Source organism: Enhydra lutris, unplaced genomic scaffold, assembly GCF_002288905.1.
Source record: "Enhydra lutris kenyoni isolate GAN:26980312 unplaced genomic scaffold, ASM228890v2 scaffoldscaffold59, whole genome shotgun sequence".
NCBI lineage: Eukaryota > Metazoa > Chordata > Mammalia > Carnivora > Mustelidae > Enhydra > Enhydra lutris.
Genome location: NW_019154143.1, coordinates 6,806,779 through 6,830,658, shown reverse-complemented (window position 1 = coordinate 6,830,658; position 23,880 = coordinate 6,806,779). Strand labels below are relative to the sequence as shown.

Genomic DNA, 23,880 nt, shown 5'->3' with positions numbered 1-23,880 from the left:
GTGGATAGAAGAAAATGATTTTTTTTTTTAGTCAAGGAATGTCTGCCATATTACTGTTTTACTATCTGTACAATTCTGAAAAGGGCATTTCAAAATTTCATTAGGTTACTATATTTATATTTTTAAGTTTTTGCACTTCTACTAGTTGTTGCCTTAGTCAGCTGCTGTCTAGTTTGCTATATGCACATTTATAACTTTTACTGTTTCATCAGGAATCATGCCTTTTTATTGGAACATAAAGTTCTCTTTATCTTGATTAATGAGTTTAAACTTAAATTTCATGTCTTACCTTTTTATTCCTTTCTTTTTCTAGGTATTTGCTGCATTTCTTTGCCACTGCTTTATTTTCAACTTTGCTTTCAGTTTGTTTTTTCACAACACACAACTGGTTTTTTTTTTAATTTAATTTTTTCAGTGTTCCAAGACTTATTATTTATGCACCACACCCAGTGCTCCATGCAATATGTGCCCTCCTTAATATCCACCACAAGGCTCACCCCATCCCTCACCCCCCTCCCCTCCAAAACTCTCAGTTTGTTCCTCAGAGTCCACAGTCATTCATGGTTTGTCTCCCCCTCCGATTTCCTCCAACTCACTTCTCCTCTCCAACTTCCAGTGTCCTCTGTGTTATTCCTTATGCTCCACAAGTAAGTGAAACCATATGATAATTGACTTTCTCTGCTTGACTTCTTTCACTCAGCATAATCTCCTCCAGTCCCATCCATGTTGATACAAAAGTTGGGTATTCAGCCTTTCTGATGGAGGCACAATACTCCATTGTAAATATGGACCATATCTTCTTTATCCGTTTGTCTGTTGAAGGGCATCTTAGTTCTTTACACAGTTTGGCGACTGTGGCCATTGCTGCTATGAACATGGGGGTACAGGTGGCCCTTCTTTTCACTATATCTGCATCTTTGGGGTAAATACCCAGTAGTGCAATTGTAGGGTCATAGGGCAGCTCTATTTTTAATTTCTTAAGGAATCTCCACACTGTTTTCCAAAGTGGCTGCACCAACTTGCATTCCCACCAACAGTATAAGAGGGTTCTCCTTTCTCCGCATCCTCTCCAACACTAGATGTTTACTGTCTTGTTAATTTTGGCCATTCTAACTGGTGTAAGGTGGTATCTCAGTATGATTTTGCTTTGAATATACCTGATGGCTAATGCTGATGAACGTTTTTTCCATGTGTCTGTTAGCCACTTGTATGTGTTTTTTGGAAAAGTGTCTGTTTATGTCTCTGCTCATTTTTTGACGTGATTATCTGTTTTTTGAGTGTTGAGTTGGAGGAGTTCTTTATAGACCTTGGATATCAGCCCTTTGTCTACAGTGTCATTTGAGAATATTGTCTCCCATTCTGTGGGTTGCCTCTTTGTTTGGTTGACTGTTTCCTTTGATGTACATAAGCTTTTGATCTTGATGAAGTCCCAAAAGTTAATTTTCGCTTCTGTTTCCTTTGCCTTTGGAGACATGTCTTTAAAGAAGTTGCTGTGGCCGATGTTGAAGAGGTTACTGCCTATCTTCTCCTCTAGGATTTTGATAGATTCCTGACTTACGTTGAGGTCTTTTATCCACTTCAAGTTTATCTTTGTGTATGGTGTAAGAGAATGGTCGAGTTTCATTCTTCTATATATAGCTGTCCAGTTGTCCCAGCACCATTTATTGAAGAGACTGTCTTTTTTCTACTGTATATTTTTTCCTGCTTTGTCAAATATTATTTGACCATAGAGTTGCAGGTCCATATCTGGGCTCTCTGCTCTGTTCCACTGGTCTATGTGTCTATTTTTGTGCCAGTACCATGCTATCTTGGTAATCACAGCTTTGCAGTAAAGCTTGAAATCAGGCAATGTGATGCCCCCAGTTTTGTTTTTTCTTTTTCAACATTTCTTTAGCAATGTGGGGTCTCTTCTGGTTCCATACAAATTTTGGGATTGTTTGTTCCAGGAGTTTGAAAAATGCCGTGGAATTTTGATCGGGATGGCATTGAAAGTATAGATTGCTCTAGGAGTATAGACATTTTAACAATGTTTATTCTTCCAATCCATGAGCATGGAATGCTTTTCCATCTTTTTATGTCTTCTTCAATTTCTTTCATGAGTGTTCTGTAGTTCCTTGAGTACAGATCCTTTACCTCTTTGGTTAGGTTTATTCCCAGGTATCTTATGGTTCTTGGTGCTATAGTAAATGGAGTTGATTCTCTAATTTCCCTTTCTGTATTAACATTTTTAGTTTATAAGAAAGCAACTGATTTCTGTGCATTGATTTTGTATCCTGCCACGTTACGGAATTGCTGTATGAGTTCTAGTAGTTTGGGGGTGGAGTCTTTTGGGTTTTCCATACAAAGTATCATGTCATCTACAAAGAGAGAGAGTTTGACTTCTTCATTGCCAATTTGAATACCTTTTATTTCTTTTTGTTGTATGATTGCTGTTGCTAGGACTTCTAATACTATGTTGAACAAGACTGGTGAGAGTGGACATCTTTGTCGTGTTCCTTATCTCAAAGGGAAGCTGTCAGCTTTTCCCTGTTGAGAATGATATTCGCTGTGGGTTTTCATAGATAGATTTTATGAAGTTGAGGAATGTTCCCTCTATTCCTTTGAAGCGTTTTAATCAGGAACGGATGCTGCATCTTGTCAAATGCTTTTTCTGCATCAATTGAGAGGACCATGTGGTTCTTCTCTCTTCTCTTATTGATTTGTTCTGTCACATTGATTGATTTGCGAATGTTGAATCACCCTTGCATCCCATGGATGAATCCCACCTGGTCATGGCGGATAATCTTTTTAATGTACTGTTTGATCCTATTAGCTAGGATCCTGTTGAGAATCTTGGTGTCCATATTCATCAGGGATATGGGTCTGAAATTCTCCTTTTTGGTGGGGTCTTTGCCTGGTTTAGGCTCTGTTTTTATCCACTCTGATAGTCTCGGTCTTCCAGTGAGAGAACGCAGTATTACGACAGACATACTTGATTATATTCCTCCTATTTTACTCTCTTTATAACGTCTTACACTGTTTCTTAGTTTTATTTTTGCTAATTTGATCAAGCTACTTGATAATCATTTCATTTCTGTCCTTGAGGTTGGAGATATACTTTATTGTTCTGTTCTACTAATGGTTCCTATTTCCTAGCTCTCTTGATTAAACTCATAGGACTCTGCTGTTTCTTTAAAACAAGATACGAACTCTTTCATATCTTGTCAAGACACTATTTTTAACTACCAGGACACTCTAAACTGGCCCTCTTCCCTATCATAATATGAGGCCTCTAGAGTGCTTTTCTTCTCTTCTCCTGACTCACCTTACTCCTCCTTACAACAAGACCTTTGAAACATTTTTATACCCTTCAGCCCTCAACCCCCAACAATTAGATTGAACTAAATTATTTATCATGTGTCAGAATTTCCCTTGAAATATGCCCCTTACATTTCAAAAGTCCTCATTTAGCACTTACATTAAACAGCCTGTCCTTAATCACTAAGCTCTAACTGTGTTTACTCACACACTTTTCTGGATAAATACACAGACATATCACTATGTATAGCACTTCTCCTCGTTGTTCTTCACTTTGTCTTTTCCTGTTGAGGTCTCTGCTCTGCTTCTTTTGTTGCTTAGTTGAAGTCTTTTCTTAGGTAATTTCCTCAGATGTGGTATCCACATAATACACTGTCTGAAATTCCTACCATCCTCAAATTTGTTTTTTACCCTGGGATACATACCCATCTTGGCTGGACGTGAGAGTCTTGAGTGGCAGTCCCTTTCCTTCAGAGATCGTAGATGCTCTCCTATTGCCATTTACTTTCCTGTGTTCTAGATGAATAATACATGCCAGTATGATTTTCCCTTGCCTGTCTAGCTGTCTGTTCTTGCTGGGGGGAGGCTTGTAATACTTTACTCTTTAATCCTCTACAGTTCAGGGGATGAGTTAAATGGGTGATGGGCATGAAGGAAGCCTCTTGTTGTGATGAGCACTGCGTGCTGTACACAAGGGACGAATCACTAAATTCTGCTCCTGAAACCAATACCACACTATAGGTTAACTAACTTGAATTTAAGTAAAATCGTGGAAGAAAAAAAAAAAATCTTCTGAAGTTCAGGAGTATTAGCAGGATATACTTACGTGTGTGTTTTCTACTCAGCCCCGAACTTGGTGTATCTGGCTGCTTGAGTTCTAATTCTGGCTCCACCACTAACTGACTGCGAAACTGGGGACAAGATATTCTACATCCCTGTGCCTCCATTTCTCATCAACAAGATAAAAATAATTATCTCCTAGGGGGGCACCTGGGTGGCTCAGTCAGTTAAGCATCAGACTCTTGATTTTAGCTTGGGTCACATTCTCAGGGTTGTGAGATCGAGCCCTGCATCAGGCTCCACACTTAGTAATGAGTCTGCTTGAGACTCTCTCCTTCACCCTCCCTCCATTCCTTCCCCACCCCAACACATGCACTCACTTGCTCTCTAAAATAAGTAAATCTTGAAAAAAAAAAAAAACTCCTAGGGTCATGTGAGGATTAAGTGAATTAGCATTTATTAAGTGATTAGAACAGTGCGTCGCATGTAGAACGTGTTTAAGTATTAGCTGCTGCTATGGCAATAATGATTATAATAATTATTAGGAATATATAATAATTATAAAAGTTATTTCTCTGTCTCACACACTCTTTCTTTCATTACTGATTTAATTATTATTGCCTCAACTGTTTTGCTTTAGTGACTTTTTTAGCTTAAACTACTTTGTTTTTCTGCTTTTGAAATTATTAACATGTTAAGCTTCCTGGAGCTATCCTCCAAGTTCCTTATCCTTTCTCACGTGGTTTCCATCTCTTTATATTTTGGGTCTGCATTTTGAGTTATTCTTGAACATAATCTTCCAAGCTATAGCAAGAGTCATAGAGATATGTTCTACTTTATTCGTCAGAATTTTTAGCTTAAAAATCATCATTTTTTAGCTCTGAAGGTTTTGTGTGTGTGCACACTACATTTGAATATCTCTAAAAGCTCTTAGTTCTTTTGTTCGAATACTTATCTGTCTCCTCCAGGAGTTCCATGTCACTAGATGTATGCTGGGACTGTTCTGCCTATTTACTCTCTAGCTACTCACCAACCCCAGACCTTTGGATGTGCCATTATTTTCTCGTTGGCTCACTGGGACTCAACTGTGGTTATTAAAATATTTTAAATGGCCAAAATCCTAAAAATGGCAGAAGGCAAATGGATCTCTGGTGCCACTGGGGTTGTTGGCAGGGTAAGGAGAATCTGTTAGCCATGCTGAAAACTTTTTTAAGTGAAAGCTTTTCTCTTCACTGGTCTCCCTGCAGATCTGTAGATCTCTGAAGACCAGGTTCTCCCTGGTTCCAGTGATTTTCCCCTCTGGGCTCCAGGGCTGGTCTCTTGATCTCCCATCAAGCCATAGCTAAGAGGCCCCATACTAGTTCCTTCTTCTGAGACCCAAATGAAGCCCAAGGCTTTCTTTCTCTTAGCACTAGTTGCCTCTACGTTTGAGCATCACTTGGGCCCAGGAGAACTAAATAGCTTGGAGCTGAGAGAAAAGAAGAAAGCTACTTTAAGATTATCATGTTCTCAGAATCCATGATTTTTTTTTATTTGATTTTAATCTTTAGTCCAAATTTCTTTTAGTGTAAGGAGAGAGAGTTATGGTTACCAAACTGCCAGTGATCTCACCACAGTTTATATAACTATATAACTATATATATATGTATATATATACACATATATACATATTATATAAATGTAAATTTATATAACCACCTTATACAAGTTTGAAATGTTACCTTTATCTTGACATAAACATCCATTTGTCAGAAAAGTAGAAAGTAAATTAAAATATCCAAAGCTAATGTTAAATAAAATTTTTTCTTACTGTGAGTTTGCCTTGCTAGAACCTAGAGTAAGAATGGTTTCTCTAAATGTGATCACCAGCATAGGACGTCTGTTAAAGCATATAAGAAGTAGCACAGCACAGTTGTTTTGGAGGAGTTTAGCAATTGTTACAGGATTTCTTTTCCTTCAGTGCCCGCAAAGCTTGGTCACGCAGCTTCAAAGAATGAAGAGGTAGACCAGATGAAGAGTGGTGGGCAGCAAAGCCAAGTTTATTGAGAATAGAAAGCTTCCAAAGAGGGAGGGACCCGAGAGGTTTGCCAGTTTAGATCTAAGGGGTTTTATGGGCTTGTTGGCGGACAGTTTTAATCTGATTCACTCTCCACGTGCCTGTCACCCAGTCTGGATTTTGTCATCTACCTGATCCCATGAGCAAGGGTGGAGGACTCCTTCTAGGGTGGTGTAAAATCCTTTTAAGGTGGTGTCTTCTTAGGGCAGGGACTTTCTTCATTATAATGACCCACAGCGTAAATGATCCCAGTATCCAACCTTGGGTATGTCAGGGCCACTAACAGTGAAATCTAAACGGGAGGATGTTAGATATTTTTCACGTTTACCACAAGCTGTTCTCCTTCCTACATATCCGAACAAGGAAAATCAAGTTCTGTAAGTCTTAGTTATTAATATAAGCATACAGAAATACTTGTCTCCTGCCCAGGTACCCAGATGTCATAGCTAGAGAAGGGCCTGTGGTAACATAAAGACATTAAGATATTTCAGGTCAGATTACACCATGGACCATGTTGGGGGAGGAAGAGCACAATGTTTGACACATATTAAGATCTTAATAAAAATTAGTTCTCATACCATTGTTATTTTTAACTAAATTGTCATTTAGATCCTTATTCTTTTTACTTAACCGCCCCTTCATGGGGCATCCATGGGATACTCCCCTTAGAATTTCCACCCAGGGGAAAATCTCTCTCTCTGTCTCCTGAAGGACATTATGTTTCTTCCCATTAGGTCCCCTCTGGCTCTGACTGAAACTTGGCTGTCCACTGAGCACTCTGCTTCCTCTGTAAACATTATCAAGGGACCGTGGGCCTGGAGGTGGTAGGTGTCTTGCTTGCTCCTCATTGCTCCTTCTGCCCAGAACCTCTCTGTGCGTTTGAAACACATGCCATGAAATTATGCGCATGCAGATGTCTCTAGCTCTCCTCCTATACTTTCTATGAGAGTATAAGCTGCTATTCCTGTCATAGTTCTTTATGATCTCAGTGGCAACTCTGTAATCTGACCCTTTAATGTCTCAGTTTCCCTGCCTCTACTGAACTACCCTAGCCATATCCTGGACCCTGTCATACCCAGAGGGGTATACCTTCCAAATATCTCAATTTCAGGAATCCTGCTCTTAGCCTCTTTCTCCTTCCTGTTCAATTCCTTTAGCATGCTGCCACACAGCCCCTTAACCCCTGGGACCTCTAGTCATTTGACCTTACCATTGTCCATTACTCACCACCTGTCCTCACCCCTCCTTCACAGCTTGGATTCTATGTTCTACCACTACAGTCATTTCCTTGCCCACACTTTTCACTCTCTTGCTTCTTATTTGACTTAAATATTGGAATCAGAAAAGAACTTCAACATGTTCTCCTCACCAAATCTACCAACATCTTGGAGTCTGTGCCCACATACTTTGCGTTATCATCGTTGCAGTAAGTGAATTGTCCTTGTTTCACTCCAGTACTTGCTTCCTGGATTCTATTACCTCATGCCTACTTCAGGACTTTTCTCTCTACTGCACATTCCCAGCAGCATGTACCCTTGATTACATATCTTGCAATTTAAGAAAATAACCCTTTCCTGAACCCACATGGTCCTTCTCTGCTTCCCTTTACGGAAAAACTCTTAAAAATAGTTGTCCCTATTTGGTGTCACTACTTCCTCACTTCCCCTTCTCTCTTGTGCCCAATTCCATCAGGCTGTCGTCATCAGCACGCCACTGACACTGCTCACCTTGCTTACCTATTAGCACTTTGATACTGTCATTACTCTCCTTCCTGAAATGTTTTTTTCCACAGTTTTTTGGAACACCACTCTAGTTCTCCTCCTACATCAGTATGTGCTGCTGTCAGTATGCATTGCTGAATCTTCATCTACCAATGTCTATACTTAGGAGATCACTAGGGTCCAACCCATAGACTTTTCTTTTTTAACTTCTCTCACTTTCTAGATGACTCATCTAGTTCTCATGCTTTAAATATCATTTATGACTAACACTGAGTGTTCCCAACTTTTTATCTGTAGCCTGAACCTCTCCCCTGAACTCCAGACCCATATGTTCAACAAATTACTTGATGTCCATTCTTGGTCTAAGAGGTATTTCAAAATTAACATGTCCAGAACTATACTCTTGTCTCCTTCGAAGCTTCTCCTTCCCATCTCTTCCCATCTCAGTAACAGAGAACTCTTCCAGTTGCTCAGGTCAAAAACTCTAGTCTAATTTCTGATTATTGTCATTCTTAAACATTCTATGTCCAGTCCATTGGCTCCACCTTCAAAATATATGTAGAATCTAGCCACTTCTCACCACTTTTATCAATAACACCCTTAATTCAAGTCACCATCCTCTCTTGCCTGCTTCCCCTAACTAGCCTCCCCATTAAGACTCTTACCCTCTCTGGTCCATTCTCAGTAGAGCATCCAGAGTGATCCCTCTGAAGAGTAAATGTCATGTTACTCTTCTGCTCAGAACCCTCCAATAGTTTCCCATTCTTCAGAACAGAACCAGAATCGTTGCAGTACCTACAAATTGTGACATGATGGTGACTCCCCCAACATGGGAATAATTCCTTTTTTCTCCACATTTCTGGTTTTCTCAGGCACAGGTAGGATTAGACTTTCCTGGCCCCTTCAAATCATGTGTGTCATGTGACTAACAGGCTTCAGCCAGTTAAATGGCGGTGGACGTGATGTGCCTCACTTCTACATGACACCTTTAAGAGCAAGTACACCATTTGTAATGCTTTTCTTTCCCCTCTGCCACAGTCATGGCAGCACTCCAGGTGGGGACCACTTGACCAGCCTGGCTTCTAGTAAGAAGCAGAAGCCCCCGATGCCCTACCGTGGGGGTGTAGCGTGAGGCATGTGTTGTTTTCAACCTCTAAGGTGCGGGGACTGTTCCCACGTGCAGCATAACCCCATACTACCTCTCACATGAACACCACCAGGGACCTTCATACATAGCCAGCATACATCTGCCTTATGCCTTTAGCCACCTGAAACTCTGAATAAGGTGTAAAAAGCAATCATTACTCTTGAAATTTATGTTTCTTTTATAATACATATTTATGATAGGCTGAATAATGCCAAATCAATATTTCTGTCTGTAGGCTGGTGCATTTGTTTTAGATCCAATGTGTGGACTTGGAACAATACTTTTGGAAGCTGCTAAAGAATGGCCAGTAAGTTCTAAAGTTGGATAATCCAAGCAATATATTTACTTTAATCATTGTATGTATATTCACTTCCCAATTATTTACAAGTAGATTATCTTTTTAGGATTATTGATTTTGATGATATGAGTTGCCATTTCCTGCCTGTTGTCAAAATGGATTATGAAGGGTTAATTAAATTGCTTAAAAGACTGATAAATTTAGGAAAATGTGAACAGTTTTGGTGCTTAGTCATGACAGATTATGCTAATCCCCAAATTCTTTAGACATTTGTTATTGTAAAATAAGGTTTTTTTAAAATAGTTTTTGTTATTGTAAAATAAGGCTTTTTAAAAATAGTTTTTAAAAATTAACAAATACTCGTAATTTTTTACCATTGAATATCATTTTAAAGAAATACTATAAATTTGTTTTAACCTGAATTAACAAATCTATTAAATTCATTTTCATTATTTGAAAAGAAGCAAGTCGGTTTTCTGAACTACATAAACTGATAGTTTAACTCATACTTAAAACAGGACTTTCTTTCCTCATAGGATGTGTATTATGTGGGCGCTGATGTCAGTGATTCACAGTTACTAGGTGCATATGATAATCTGAAAGCTGCAGGCCTTCAGGATAAAATTGAGTTACTCAAAGTCTCTGTTACAGGTGAGATATTAAAAATGCAAACTTTTGGGAAAATGAACATATTTAAATATATTTAGAATCATAATATTAAGCAAAATTCACTTTCTAATATAAAGGTTGAATATATCTGGAGTTAATCCTTGATTTATTTCCTATAGTATAATTATAACTTATTTTTTGAAAGATTCATTATTAGTAACATTTATTCAGTCTCCCTAAACATTTAAGTGAAAGTACCTTTTTAAGATGTGTTTGTTGTATCTGAACCATTTCTCACATCATAACCAGGGATCACTTAGTGTAGGCATAAAATAAGGAGGATAGTATAATAATAATAAAACTTCAGATTTTTTTCAAAGATTTTATTTATTTATTTGAGAGAGCACATGTAGCCAGAGCAGCAGGCCGAGGGAAAGGGAGAAGCAGCCTCTCCACTGAGCAGGGAGCCTGATGCAGGGCTCGATCCCATGACCCTGGGTTCGTGACCGGAGCCAACGGCAGACGCTTAACCAATTAGCCACCTAGGTGCCCCAAAACTTCAGACTTCTTCCAGATAAACTGAAATGTTCTGAATTGTCTTACCTTACCCTTGCCTCACATTGGACAGTATTCCTGTGTTATATAGAAATGAGGTAACCATTCCTGTTTGCTAAACCAGTACTTTCAGTGCTAAAACTGGAATGCCTATGGCAAACCAGGACAGTTGGTCACCCTGTAAGGTAGTGGGAAACCTTTTACTGATGGGGGATCAGCAGGGACAAACATGACTAGAAATCAACTCTGCTCAGTCTAGTCAAAAGAAAATTTCCTTAAGGCGCCCATAGTATTTAGACCATTTTAGACAAGCCTCACATTACGTATTTCTTTCCCTTTCCTCTAGTACATCTTTCTCCCTTAAAAAATAAACACATTTAATTCCCTGCTAAGAAAATGGTATTATCTTGAAACAGTATAAACAGGTAGTAGATGGTGTCAGTATTAAACCTATAATCCGGAGGAACTAAATGTTATTTTAAAATTTTTTATTGTAGTGGAAAAGTAGTAGAGTGTCAGGAAGAAAGTATTAGGGTGACTTATGTGTAAAAACATAGTAAAGCAGCCCCAAAGAAGTTGCATTGTTGATTAAGATCTCGTGTTGTTTGCTGCCAACAACTACTTTTTCAACCTGTCAAGGTTGTTTATTTTTTCCTTTTTAAGTTTTATTTATTTATTTATTTATTATTTTATTTTTGTGAGAAAGAGGGAGGGAGAAAGAGAATGTGAGCGTGTGCTCACAAGCGGGGACGATGGGTGCACAGAGGGGCAGAGGGGGAAGCGGGATCCCCACTGAGCAGGGAGCCCGATGCGGGACGGGATCCTAGGACCCTGAGATCATGACCTGAGCCGAAGGCAGATGCTTAATCGACTGAGCCACCCAGGCGCCCCTCTGTCAAGGTTTGTAATGGGACTCTGTAAGACACAGGTTTTTAGAGGAAACCAACGGATGAGGAGGCTGAAATCAGCTTTCGTGAACTCTAATTTCTTTCAGAAAGCTGTTTCAAGAAGACTGGGATGGCTTCCTCAGCTGTTGCAGAGCAGTGATTTTTCCAGCACTTTACAATCTCCAGAGGGCCTCAGAGGCGTCAGGAAGGAAGTACCCAGCTGTCTGTCTGACCTCTGCCATGCTTCCAACTCCATTTTTATCTACTTTCGTGTGGGGGGCATTTTCCATAAGATTTCACTTTAAAACCAAGCAAAGGGGTTCAATTACTGTTTTTAAGTGTTGAAAACAAAAGGTTCTCTAGGGCACCAATAGGCAAATAAAGGAAGGATCATTCTCAGTGCCATGTTAATAATAAGAGCAGGGAGGATGGAAACCGGAAACAAAGGAACTAGTTAGGGCTCTTGCAATGATCCAGTAAGAAGTGAGGTGGCTCGGGCCCAAGTGCTATTCATGGAGGTGTTGAGGAGAGGTCAGATACTTAATTTTTGAAGGTAGAGTGAGCAGGATTTGTTGTTGGATTGAATGTGGCCTCATCTGAAAAGGAGCAAGCATGACCCAGCTTCCTGGCTTGAGCAGCTGGAGGGTGGGGTGGCCATTCACCGGGTTGGGAGATGGTAGTGTAGGGGTGCAAGTTGGAGTTCTGGATCATTAGGCACCAAGTAGAGAGGATGGCACGTTAGTAGCCCCGTACCCAGATCTGGAGTGTGAGGGGAGAGGTGAGGCATCATCAGTACGGGTAACATTTAAATCCAGGAGATTTAGGGAATGAGTATAGAGAAGGGAAAGAGGCCTCAGGATGAAGAGAGCAGTTAAGAAGTTGTGCTGGTTACCCCAGGCCCGCATCAGCTGGCGGGGCAGGTTTCCCTAAACCATTGTTGAGACCAGATAGTATCATTGTACTGCAGGATTGCAGTCTTGAGAACTATAAATTTGATACATTTTTCAAACTTGGTTTTCCTTAATTACTAGTGAGATGAAACATTTTTCACATGATGTCATTTGTAGATTGTTCTTTTGTGAATTATTCTCAGAGTAACTTTCTGGAAGAAAGAATGAGCCATCTATTTTAAATTGTTTCAACATCCTAACCTTTTAACATTAAATTTCAGATGAAGGAACCATATTTATCTGGTGTACAGAGGGACCAGTATTAACTATTTAATAATTAGCCCTTCCTGGGTGCCTGGGTGGCTCAGTCATTAAGCGTCTGCCTTCAGCTCAGGTCATGATCCCAGGGTCCTGGGATCGAGCCCCGCATCAGGCTCCCTACTTGGCCGGAAGCTTGCCTCTCCTTCTTCAACATCCGTCTGCTTGTGTTCCTTCTCTCCCTGTGTGTTTCTCTCCGTCAAATAAATAAACAAAATCTTTAATTAAAAAAAATAAAATAATAATAATAATAATAATTAGCCCTTTACTACATATCTTTACTTTAGAGGTGGACATTGTAGCTAGAGCCTAGTGTTTATTTGGTTTCACCTTTAAAAGCTTTAATCATAAACACAATTTAGAATGCTGAGACCCAAGAATTGTCCTTTGTTCGACATTGACAGGTGTGGGGATCTCACATCTTTTTTACTATAGTAAGTAAGAGCACACAGGGACTTCAGAGTCCAACAGACTAAGTATAAATCCTTGCTCCACCATTGTTTCTCCAGTGTGTGGCCTTCAGCAAAATCCTGGACATCTGTATTTTGTCATCTACAGTATGAGGATAATCCCTAGTTCCTAGAATCCGTGGTGGGGATTTATCCCATAAGCACATTGAGTACTTTGCCTAACACACAGCACGAATAAAGACCTCAGTCAACGTGGGTATGTCTAGGAAGTTAGTAATACTCCCACCGTGATTTGTTTCCACAGAATCACTCTCTTTGTTCTCTTTGTGTGCATTAATGACTGGATTTTTTTTCTACTTTTTTAGTAATGTTTACTTTGTGACTTTCTACTGGTATAAAAGAAGATGATCCTTTAATATGCAGAACTTGCTTGTGTTTATTCCTAAGTTTTAATTACCATGAAAGTTTGGAACCGGATGAATATTATGTTACAGGCTATCTCAGGAACTAATTAGTCATTGGTTAGGCTTTGTTTTTTGTTAATCTACAGATATATTTACATTCCTAGGATAAGATAGAGAGCTGTAATAGATACAGATTTGAGCAAAAGAAACACATGTATAAGTTAAGACAACAAAATTGTCAACAGGAGAAAAAAGGAACATTTTCCCTTCCAATTAGACATTATAGTCTGTTAGACATTACTTCGGTGAGTTTATAAGAAGCTTATTGCTAACAACTGTGCTTTGTTCTCAGGTGTCATTCATTTCAACCCTCGTAGGAGTAAAGCATGCTTTTTACAGTACACCCAGAAGCTGCCCATAAGGTGGTGGTTGCATTTTCTTTCATATCAGTCTGAGTTTTCCTCCAGTATCTCTCCTGCCCTTGCTGGCCTGGGCCCTGGTGTTCTAGCCACGTGTCTTGTGGCCCATGTCATGTTATGCAAGGCTCATGAAGCTGCCAGGCTCAGAAGGAAGTGTGGGAAGTGATGGGTTAGGTGTACATAGAGTATGTGGAAATAGGGAATCGGAAGTTTCCCACAAAGAGTTGAGTGTTTTTTGGTATAATGGCTTTACAGTTTGTTATATGGTATCAATCCTTTTTTATTATTTGATAACACTTGTATTCTGTAACAAACTCAGCAGTAATAAGTTTTTTAAAGCATATGTTTAATGAGAAAGTTAATAAAGAGTTTCCATTTCTCAAGAAAGCTGGTGAAGGGGCGCCTGAGTGGCTCAGTGGGTTAAACCTCTGCTTTCGGCTCCGGTCATGATCTCAGGGTCCTGGGATCGAGCCCCGCATCGGGCTTTCTGCTTGGCAGGGAGCCTGCTTCTGCCTCTCTCTCTCTCTGCCTACTTCTGATCTCTCTGTCAAATAAATAAAAAAATAAAATAAAAAATAAATTAAAAAAAATAAATCTTAAGAAAGCTGGTGAATACATTACTTAAGTAAAATGTTTGTTGACATTTATCATCCACTGTGAGGGCCAAGGGGATATCATTGATCAAATGAAACAGATGTGTTTATAGAAGCATCTAGCATTTACTCCAAAACATAGTAATTATTTTAAGGAGATTGAGCCCCAAAACAGCCACTTATCAAAAGCAGCTAGAGAAGAATGCATTAACCATCATTCTGTGAAGCATGACTTTTCATTTAGATCAAATGACTATTCTAAATTAATTTTGCTCACTTTCAATTCCAAGTTTTCTTATACATGCAAACCAAATGAAGCTATAGCCATTGATCTGTTGGTTCCATTTGAAGACCTTTGCAGACGGTTAGGTGTTGCCGGTTTTGTATCACTGTTATCAGATGTATTCAAAAAGAAAATCCATTAAATCTGTTCCAGTGGTGGTTTAGCTTTTCTTTTTCCTAGTTCTTGGAAATGTAGGAAATTTTTTCTGTCAAAGATAACATCTTTCATAATTGTGAGTGCTTCTGTAAATTCAGCTCAGAACTGCATGTGTGTCTGTTTATGCGGTATTTAGTGGTAATTAGTATTCTAACGAAATCTATGAAGCAGAAATGTACTTGAAATCTGGCGTGGTATCCACATAATTCATAATTATCTTCAAACAAGCTCTGATGTTCTATAAATGAAATAGAAACTTAAGTTACCAAAATAATAAACTTTCGAAAAACCTTTTTTAAATACACCTTGGATGACTGACTTGCAAACTATTTGTGATGAAGGTGATTGCAAAAACAAACAAACAAACTTCATAACAGAACACAGTTTATTTCCCTGCCCATCATCAGTTGGGTTTAAAAATATTTAAGCCTTCAAAGAATGGCTTTTTGGATCAAAGTACTCTATAATTGTACTAGAAAAGTTTTTTTAAATAAACCAATAGGCTCATGGTGGTTGCATTTTTCAAAAAATCTGTTGGAAATCTGTAATCAAAGAATTTAACAAATATAATGCCCCAAAACTTAAGTTTCTGCAATTTTTGATGAATTGCAGTTATGAAAAACAAAACAGGAGGACATTGAAATCCCTAAAAACACCAAGGAAGAAATGAACAAACTAAAACTGAGAGCTTAATAATGAACAAGATTTAATTCTGAAATTCTGTAAATACACCTTGGCTATCTTAGACGAAGAAGCTTCTAATGGCTTTCTTTAATTGGATAAATGTATATTCTAGAATGGAATGGAATCAAATTGAGAAGGGCTTAGATTCTGCAGGCTCTACACTTAGTAAGCGAATTAAAAGAACAGTAGAGACAATTTATTTGAGTTTTGTGTCATGAAAATGTTTGTCAAAGACACTACAAATGAAGAGATTGAACTGCAGGGCTGAAATATTTAGACTTTCCCTATGAAAGAAATAAAATTGAGAGTATCCTCCAGTTAGCGGAATTTGCTCTGAGCTCTACTGTTACTTTAGAACCTATAAAGAAAGGTTCTCTACTTATTTTCTCAAATAAAAATATTAGAGTCTACAAAGAAGTTTATTAGCCATTAAAGTGAAACTCTGAAGAATATGACAGGCAATTTTATGAAAAAAATTTGAAGTTCCTATTAAAAAAGTATTACATTCTTCAGAAAAATATCCATAATGACATGGGATTAGAGACTAATACATCTAAGAAACCAATCAGTATAAGAATACAGATCACAAAAAATCATCTTACTTGTTAATTTTAAGCTGTGGGTTTTTTTTATTTCAGTGTGCCCAGATAATATTTTTCGGTCCACTATAATAATAAACAATTTGTCAGCCAATAAATATTTCAAGAAGTATGTATTCTTATTTCTAATCATCTTGTTCTTGAAAATGTTCCTCTTTGGACTATAAGTTAAAAGGTCACCAGTTCCAGATGCCAAACTACGTTTTGCATATTTAAGACTAATTATGAGCTCTGGATTAAGACAACAGACTGAAACTTTATTGAAGGATTTGTATTCTCCTGCACTGACTGAAATAAGAAAACAAATAGTAAAAATAGAAGGAAAAAAATCAGCAGCAGCAACCAAAGGGCATAATCTATATGCAATAAACTTCAAAATCTGGCCACAGTGGAAAGAAACAGGAAGTTATAGAGCAGTATTGTCAGTAGAATAGTGGCTATTTACAAGGTAAATAAGGTCACAAGTGTGACCCCAAAAATATACCCATCCAAGATGTCATTTTAGTACAAAGACATTTTCAGGTATAAAAGAGTTCAGGTGGGGCACCCAGGTGGCTAAGCCAGTTTAGAGCCTGACTCTTGGTTTCATCTCAGGTCATGATCTCAGAAGGGTGAGACTGAGCCCTGTGTGGGGTACCCCACTCAGCACAGAGTCTGCTTGAGACTCTCTACCTAATCACACCCCATCCCCGCCGCCTGCTGCTCCCCACCCCCACCCTGGCTCACAAACATGCTCTTTCACTCTCACTAAAAATAAAATAAATAAAATCTTTAAAAAAAAAAAAAAAAAGTTCAGGCAACATTTCACTAATAAACCCTGCAGGGGAAAACTTTAATAAAATCCAAACATCTAAGAGATGAATCAACTGAAAAATAAAGCAAGCCAAGACAAAGTGATTGGTCATGAGGACTGAATCAACTTGAATATACAACTGATTTTAAACAACTATGAGAATTACAGGCACAGAACAATAAAAATGTTATAAATCCGGACAGAATTTATAAAGAATGTTCAAACAGGAGGAAGTATGATGAAAGAACATAGGAAGGGTGTGTCCAATTTTGTAGAAGACCTCAATTTATTTAATCATTTGTCTAAATATAAGCACAAAAACGTATCTCAAAGACTCTTAAAACCTATTGGAAGAAAACACATTACGGCCATAATCCTGAGTTTTAAAGCAATTCTTACCCATTTTTCTCCTGGAAGGAGGGAGACAGAACGGTTCTTTTTGTTCAAGACACACCAGTATGTTAAATTGTTTTCATGTTCTTGAATCATCCTGCAGAGTTGTAAAGGAGATGATTTTTACATATTTGTTTTGAGCTATGTTTCTATTTCAGAATTTTATCTCCTTAGTTACAGGCAGACTCCTTGTTCTCAGGCAGTTCAAAGCATTTAATAATTTAACAGATTCTACTGTGTTGAAAATCAGGGGTCAGGTGCTCCCGCTTTCAGGAGTTTCCTCACCAGAAACCCTGGAGGTGGTGCCAACAGTCTGTGTTTCACCAGCCGTCCAGATTCTGATACACACTAAATAGTAGGTTTGGGATCAAGGGGGCGAGGATTTGCGTTTGTAGTTCCCAGGAGATACTGCTGCTGCTGTAGCTCCCGATGACGCTGCCCGGGAGATAGTGTGGCTCTGAGAACCACTGCAGGAGGAAAGGAGTAGGAAAGAGGCCCATCTGGAAGCAGTTGCCCTACGTGGCCTTTGAGGAGCCAGGGGAAAGACATGCTGTGTTGTGCAGAGCTGCTTTGAAGGGTTCCAGCCCACTGATCTCCACCTAGCTGTCATCTGCCTGTACCCACAGAGAGGACATTGTTCATGATCACTACAAGACCTAACCGTTACTGGGTGCTCACTCTGTGCCAGGCACCGTTCCAGACGCTTTCCATAAACGACCTCACTTGTCAACTTAAGAGTACCCACTTTACAGATGAGGACACTGACACAGTAATTTCCCAAAGTCCCCTAGCTACTTAGCGACAGAGCCAAATGCAGGCTGTTGGATACCAGGGCCTGCCTGCCCTCTCACACATACCCACAGAAGCTCATCTCGGGTTCTATGGGAAGAGAACGTTGCTTCGTTCTAGAACTTTTTGAAAGAATTATTCTGTGAAGTTTGTTCCTTTAACTTCTAAAATTATTTAAAGCAGTTCAGCAAATTATATAATACAGAGTAGGAAAGTTGCAAATAAAAATAGAGACTGACAAGAAAAAAAAATGTTAACCAAACCTGAGCAAATTGGACAGCTAGTGTGTGTGTGTGTGTGTGTGTGTGTGTGTGTGTGTTTGTGTGTGAATGCAAATGAAAGATGTGGGCTCAAACTCAATAGTAACCTACTCCGTGGTTTCTCATGTATAAAACATCTGATAACCACGATGGCCTTCACTGTACATTGCCTTGAGTAGTTCTGCAAAAATATTGAAACTATTTAAATGTACATGTTCTATATCAACACCCAAAAACTAAATGTGTGAAGTTTAAATATGACTTGGGGGGGGCGCCTGGATAGTGCAGTGAGTTGAGTAACTCTTGGTTTCGGCTTGAAATTCTCGGTCCCTCTCCTGCTGTGCTCCCTCCCATCTCTAAAATAAATAGACAAATCTTTAAAAAATATATATGACTTAGAAGAAAAAAAAATGAATTCCTGCCGAGCTTTAAAAGAATATTATTCTGAAACTTTTCTAACAACCTATTCTTATTCTACTAATCTCAAGCAAGGGTTAGAACTAGGTGAGATTTACCTAGTTCATTAGACTTTCCCAGGTAATGGGACTTTTTGTTTTGTTTTTAAGTTTCCAGCCAACAAAAATGTATATGGTATTCAAAATAATAAAGATTATTTACATTTTATTATATTTTTATAGAATTAGATGCTACTGAATACCTTATGAATATCTAATGTACATGGTAGGTGGCAAGTAAAATAAGTAGAAAATGAAAAGTATACTCAGAAAATGTGGAAGTTAAGCTTACGTGTATTACCTTTTGATAATCTAATTTCTGAGAATAGTAAAGATGAGAAAAATTTAGATTTAGTAATCAAACACTGTATTTAATTTTGTTTAGCAATAATCACTTTGTTGATTTGTTTAGCATTTTCTCTGGTCTTAGGACTTAAGTAGATGTTCTTAACCTTTTGGGTCTCCTTTAAAATTTCAGTGAAAGCTAAGATCATCTCCCTTAAAAGCAAGTATATCTACACATGCAAAATTGCATAAGTAACTATGAAGAGAGAAATGTAAGTTACAGAACATGGTTTGTGGAAGGTTCTAGACAATTTAATGTATTTCTTCTTGGATCTGGCAACTTTCTAGTCATGTAATATGTTTAGAGAATTCAATTTTCTGATTAATTTAAGATTCTGCTTAATTTATATCATATTATCATAACAGAGAAACCAATTTTCAAAAAACAGAATGTAATAACTTTACCATTTATTTTTTAGTGAAAAGCCTTTTAGAAACTTGTAATTTCTTGGAAACAATGTTAGCAACCCTAAATTTTATTTAATATGCAAAAATAATTCAGCATACTTCAATTTTCTTGTATTTAGGTTGTAAATATTTGAACTTAATGTAGCTGGATTCTCTGGTTTCTGTATTTCAGAACTGCCATTGCCCTCAGAGAGTGTCGATGTTATTATTTCTGACATTCCATTTGGGAAAAAGTTTAAGTTAGGGAAAGACATCAAAAACATTCTACAAGAAATGGAGAGGTAAGTTGTTGAGTTTATTCTTATAATTTTTGAGTTATTGGACATTTAACCAAAATATATCGTAGTTCTTCAGTTAAGATTTGATTGCGTCTTAGTAATTTATCCAAAGCTTTTGTAGTTCAGTTTTCTAAGGTTTCAAATCAGAAGCTTATAATTGAAATAGTTATTCCATATCATCTTACACTATTCTAAGTTTTATTTTGGAAAAGATACCAGTTTGTCGTTATTGCCTGAAATTTGAGCATCTGAAATAGTGACGTGTATTTTAATCACTGAGTAGGTAATTTACATATTTACTTGTAATCCTCCCAAAAACCCTGCCTGCTGTTAATCCCCCATGCTTTCCAGATGAGAAACTGGAACCCAGAAAGATGAACTTTCTCGAGATCCCAGCTACTAAACCACACAACGGTTCACACAGGGAACATCAGTAACCTAGAGAAGTTACAACACTGCTTATTGTAGAAGGAAGATGAAGTGTTATTCATGCCATGGTTTCTAAGGTTGGCCTCAGGGAATCTAATTCAGTGAAAGTATTTCTTTGAGAGGTTCAAACAGTGAGGCCTGTTTTCTGATCTGAGAAAGGAGAGAATCTAGAACACATGGAGGAATAAAAAGACATGACTAAAAGGTCAGTTCATGAAATCAGCTCAGTTGGGCATTTGACAGAGCAAGACAACATAGATGTTTGAGAGTCTGTATATAAATAATGTCACCAACAGAAAAAATGAGCCATGGGTGTTGGGTAGAAAAAATTCAGTGTCAAGGCCGACATTCCATAAGAAAAATTAAAGCTTGACATGAACTCTGAGTCCAACCAGGAGCCATCTCAGCTCCATCATGTGAACTGGGTGCTCCACACTTCTTTTTGGATTTTCTTATTTCTAGGCAACCTCCCCTGCTGCACAGTTAGCTACCCCTTGGCATAATTACGTGGGGTCTCTTTCTGGGCAACACCGATAATTCAGACATTTCCTCAGCTCCTGTACATGTTACCCTCAAGCAGATTTTGCAACCCTGAGTTCTTATTAAAATCATTTCAGGAGCTTTTGAAAAACTCTAACACTCATTCTCCACCGCTCCCCACCTCCCAGGCTCCAATTTAATTGGTCTGGAGTAGAACATGGATGTATTTCCTAACCACTCCCGGGCTGATTCCGTTGTGCAGCCAGGATTCATAACCACAGCCTTTGTGCCTACCTAGATAATTCACCAGCCACACTATTAAGCCAGCTCGTGGTGAAATACAGTATGTGTGAGCAGTGACTTACGTTTAGCCTGGAACTTTCCAGAAGGTATTCAGGATTTACCTCCTAATCTGAAGGCCTCAGTTGGATCACTGTATGTATTTGGACATAAGGAACTTCTCTGACCATGCTTCCCTGACACCTGCTCACAGACTTTGTGGTTGGATTTTTTATTTTTTACACAGTTTGAAGCTTTATACAGTCAGTGTAGCATAACACAGTGCAGCTTGGAGACAAACTTGTCTTGATTCACTGATTGTTTAGATGAGGGAAAAGCTCCTTGAGCTCCTGACATCTTTGTCAGGTGTGGGAGAGATTCCCTGTAACTCTTGGCCCTCAAGCAGTCATCCTGTTTCCCTACGTATACACCCAAACTTACTGGAAGAATAGTCTACCCTTGACATCTCTGCTTCCTCACCTTCCAGTCCCCCTTCGATTCTGGCAGACCAGCAGTTTGCACCTGCCCTCAACCAAGATCGCATGCCCAGGTTCACTGATGACTTCTTGTAATCCTAGTCACTTGTTAGTCCTGCCGCATTACACACTGTTGAGACCATTTCCTTCTGGAAACCGAACATCGTTGACTTCCGTGCCATCACTGTTGTCCAGACTTTCTTGCAGGATTACGGACCCTTCCTCCTCTCTCCTCCTTTAAAAGTGAAGTCTCTGTTCCTTGGCCTTTTTGCTCTTCTCACTTGGTACTGCCCCCGCCCCCCATGATGTCCTCCACCTGTTATCTTCTGTGTACTATAAAACTCTGAAATCTCTACCTCCGCTGTCTTCTCCTTGCCTCCAGGCTGTATCTCCAGCTGTGGATTGGAATTCACCCTGCCCTGTTCCTTTGGTCCCTTGGGACATTCCAAACAGGCTCTTTCCCTCCCTCCTCCTCCCACCCCCTCAGATTCACCCCCTGCTGAATTTCTTTGAGTGCCTCCTGCACCTGATGGTCTTCCTGTCTGGGCTTTGCTGCCTCCAGCTGCCTGCCCTGCTCCAGTCCCTCACTGTCACTTGGCCTGCCTCACTCCTGCTTGTCCTTAACTCACAGCGCAGGTTTGGGACCCACCTAATGCATTCCTGGGGCACCTCAGACTTGCCTGGAGCATTTGCCACCCTCCTTAGCGCTCTGCTGGCCGCTCTCCCACTGTCAGTAATCTCTTTGGCTGCCCCGGAGACTGTGGTGTTGGTCACTTTGTCCACATAGAACTGCTGTGCAGAATTTGCTCAAATGTTTTCATCTCAGGGTCTTCCCTTTCTTTTCTGGTCTTCCCTGTTGTCCTTCCCTTGTGCATATCCTCACTCTTTCTGGTGATTTTCTTCTGCCAACAGCCTACTACCTCTAATATATGCTGATTCTTTAGGATTCTTTCATTTGCCTTTTCCTTTGTACTTATTAGAATGTGACTATGAATTACTTTGAGGCTTGCCTTTTAAGTAGAGTAAAAATAGATAATTAAAGCAGATTTGTGCTAGTGATTCTGTAATTACTATAATGAATATGTATTATGGAAGCTACTACCTAATTATCAAAATCCTTGTGTTTAAATAGATAAAATTAAATTTCAAATTAAAAACACCAAATATTTAAAATAAAGGGGGATTGTTTGTTGTCTAAAAAGAAAGAAATACTCATGCCAATTACCATCTTCCGTCAGAGTGCTCCACGTTGGAGGAACCATTGTGCTGTTGCTCAACAATGATCACCACAGGCGCCTCCAAGACTGTGAACAGAGCGGCATCCCTTTGAATTCCAAGGGCAGCCCCACAGATGAGCCTGGAATCGAGGAGTGCATGAGCCCCAGAGAGAAGACTGACCTATCGGACACAGTGTCATCTTCATCCGAAGCCAGCAGCCAGGGGGGCTTAGACAAAATGCCACCGGTTGGCTCTTTAGTGCCAGTGGAATGCTACCAAGTTAGCCTTGGAAGGACAGAGGCATTCATATGCAAATACAGGAAGTCGCACTCTTTGGGACTCTAGCAGGCTTGCTGCTGTGAGCCAGGTTCAAGTCCTGTCAGGGCAGCTGTACAGCAGTGAAGGTGGTTGTCCTGGACCCTCATAGGGCCCCAGAGTCCCAAGGAAGCAAACTCCCCTGAGGTCCAGCATCGCTGCTGGACACAGGTTCTGAGTAGAGATCAGCTTTACACCCAAAAGAATTAAAGTTGCCAACCAAAACCAATGAATGTACATTACACCAAATGACTCTTAAATATCGTATTCTGTCGGAAGGTGAAGAGTTCTGCCCCGCCTGCACTATTTCTGAACAGAAACTGAAACTTGGAACAAAGGTTTTCAGGGGTTCACATAAAGTATACTGCAGTCATCACAAGGTTGGTGATGTTTTCACGATCAGGTTTTTCTAAATGTAGAAACTTTTATGTCTTACTTCTTTTGCTATTAAACTTGATTTTTAAATGTGTAATTTTCTCCTCCATTGGAATAAAAATAATTTTTATTTGTAATACCTTTTGTACGTCCCAAGTTATATAAAACATTAATGGGAATAATAATATAAATCAAGCCAGTATCCTCCAACATGACAGAAAATAAAGTTTGCTCTTTTTATAAAAACATTAATAAGTTGTCGCCTCTCCCTTATTTAAATTAAATACATTCCTTGTGTTTACTACTTGAGAAGATCTTCTTAACAGGAAGTTGATGAGAATATGATTTTCATTTTTTTTCAATTATCTAAAGTAGTGGCTTGGCTTCTTGGCTATTTTACTATTTTAACAACCTCTCCATGTTTGGGAAATTTCTCACCTGTGAATCCCACCTCTCCAAAGAAGAAGCTGAAGAGTCTTTT

The 23,880-nt window shown here is 39.0% G+C and overlaps 1 protein-coding gene across 2 annotated transcripts in view; it reads left to right on the top strand.

The window, feature by feature from the left end:
• LOC111158505 (THUMP domain containing 2) overlaps positions 1-23,647 on the top strand; it is a 40,466-nt gene extending 16,819 nt beyond the window's left edge. Inside the window, exons 7-10 of one of the 2 annotated variants that reach the window (XM_022520567.1) lie at positions 9,237-9,308; positions 9,836-9,950; positions 19,722-19,830; positions 22,730-23,647. In XM_022520567.1, the coding sequence (XP_022376275.1) occupies positions 9,237-9,308; positions 9,836-9,950; positions 19,722-19,830; positions 22,730-23,054 (621 nt within the window). In that variant the 3' untranslated portion in view covers positions 23,055-23,647. The remainder of the gene's footprint in view (positions 1-9,236; positions 9,309-9,835; positions 9,951-19,721; positions 19,831-22,729) is intronic. The other variant, XM_022520569.1, reaches the window with a different exon arrangement.
• The last annotated feature ends 233 nt before the right edge of the window (positions 23,648-23,880 follow it).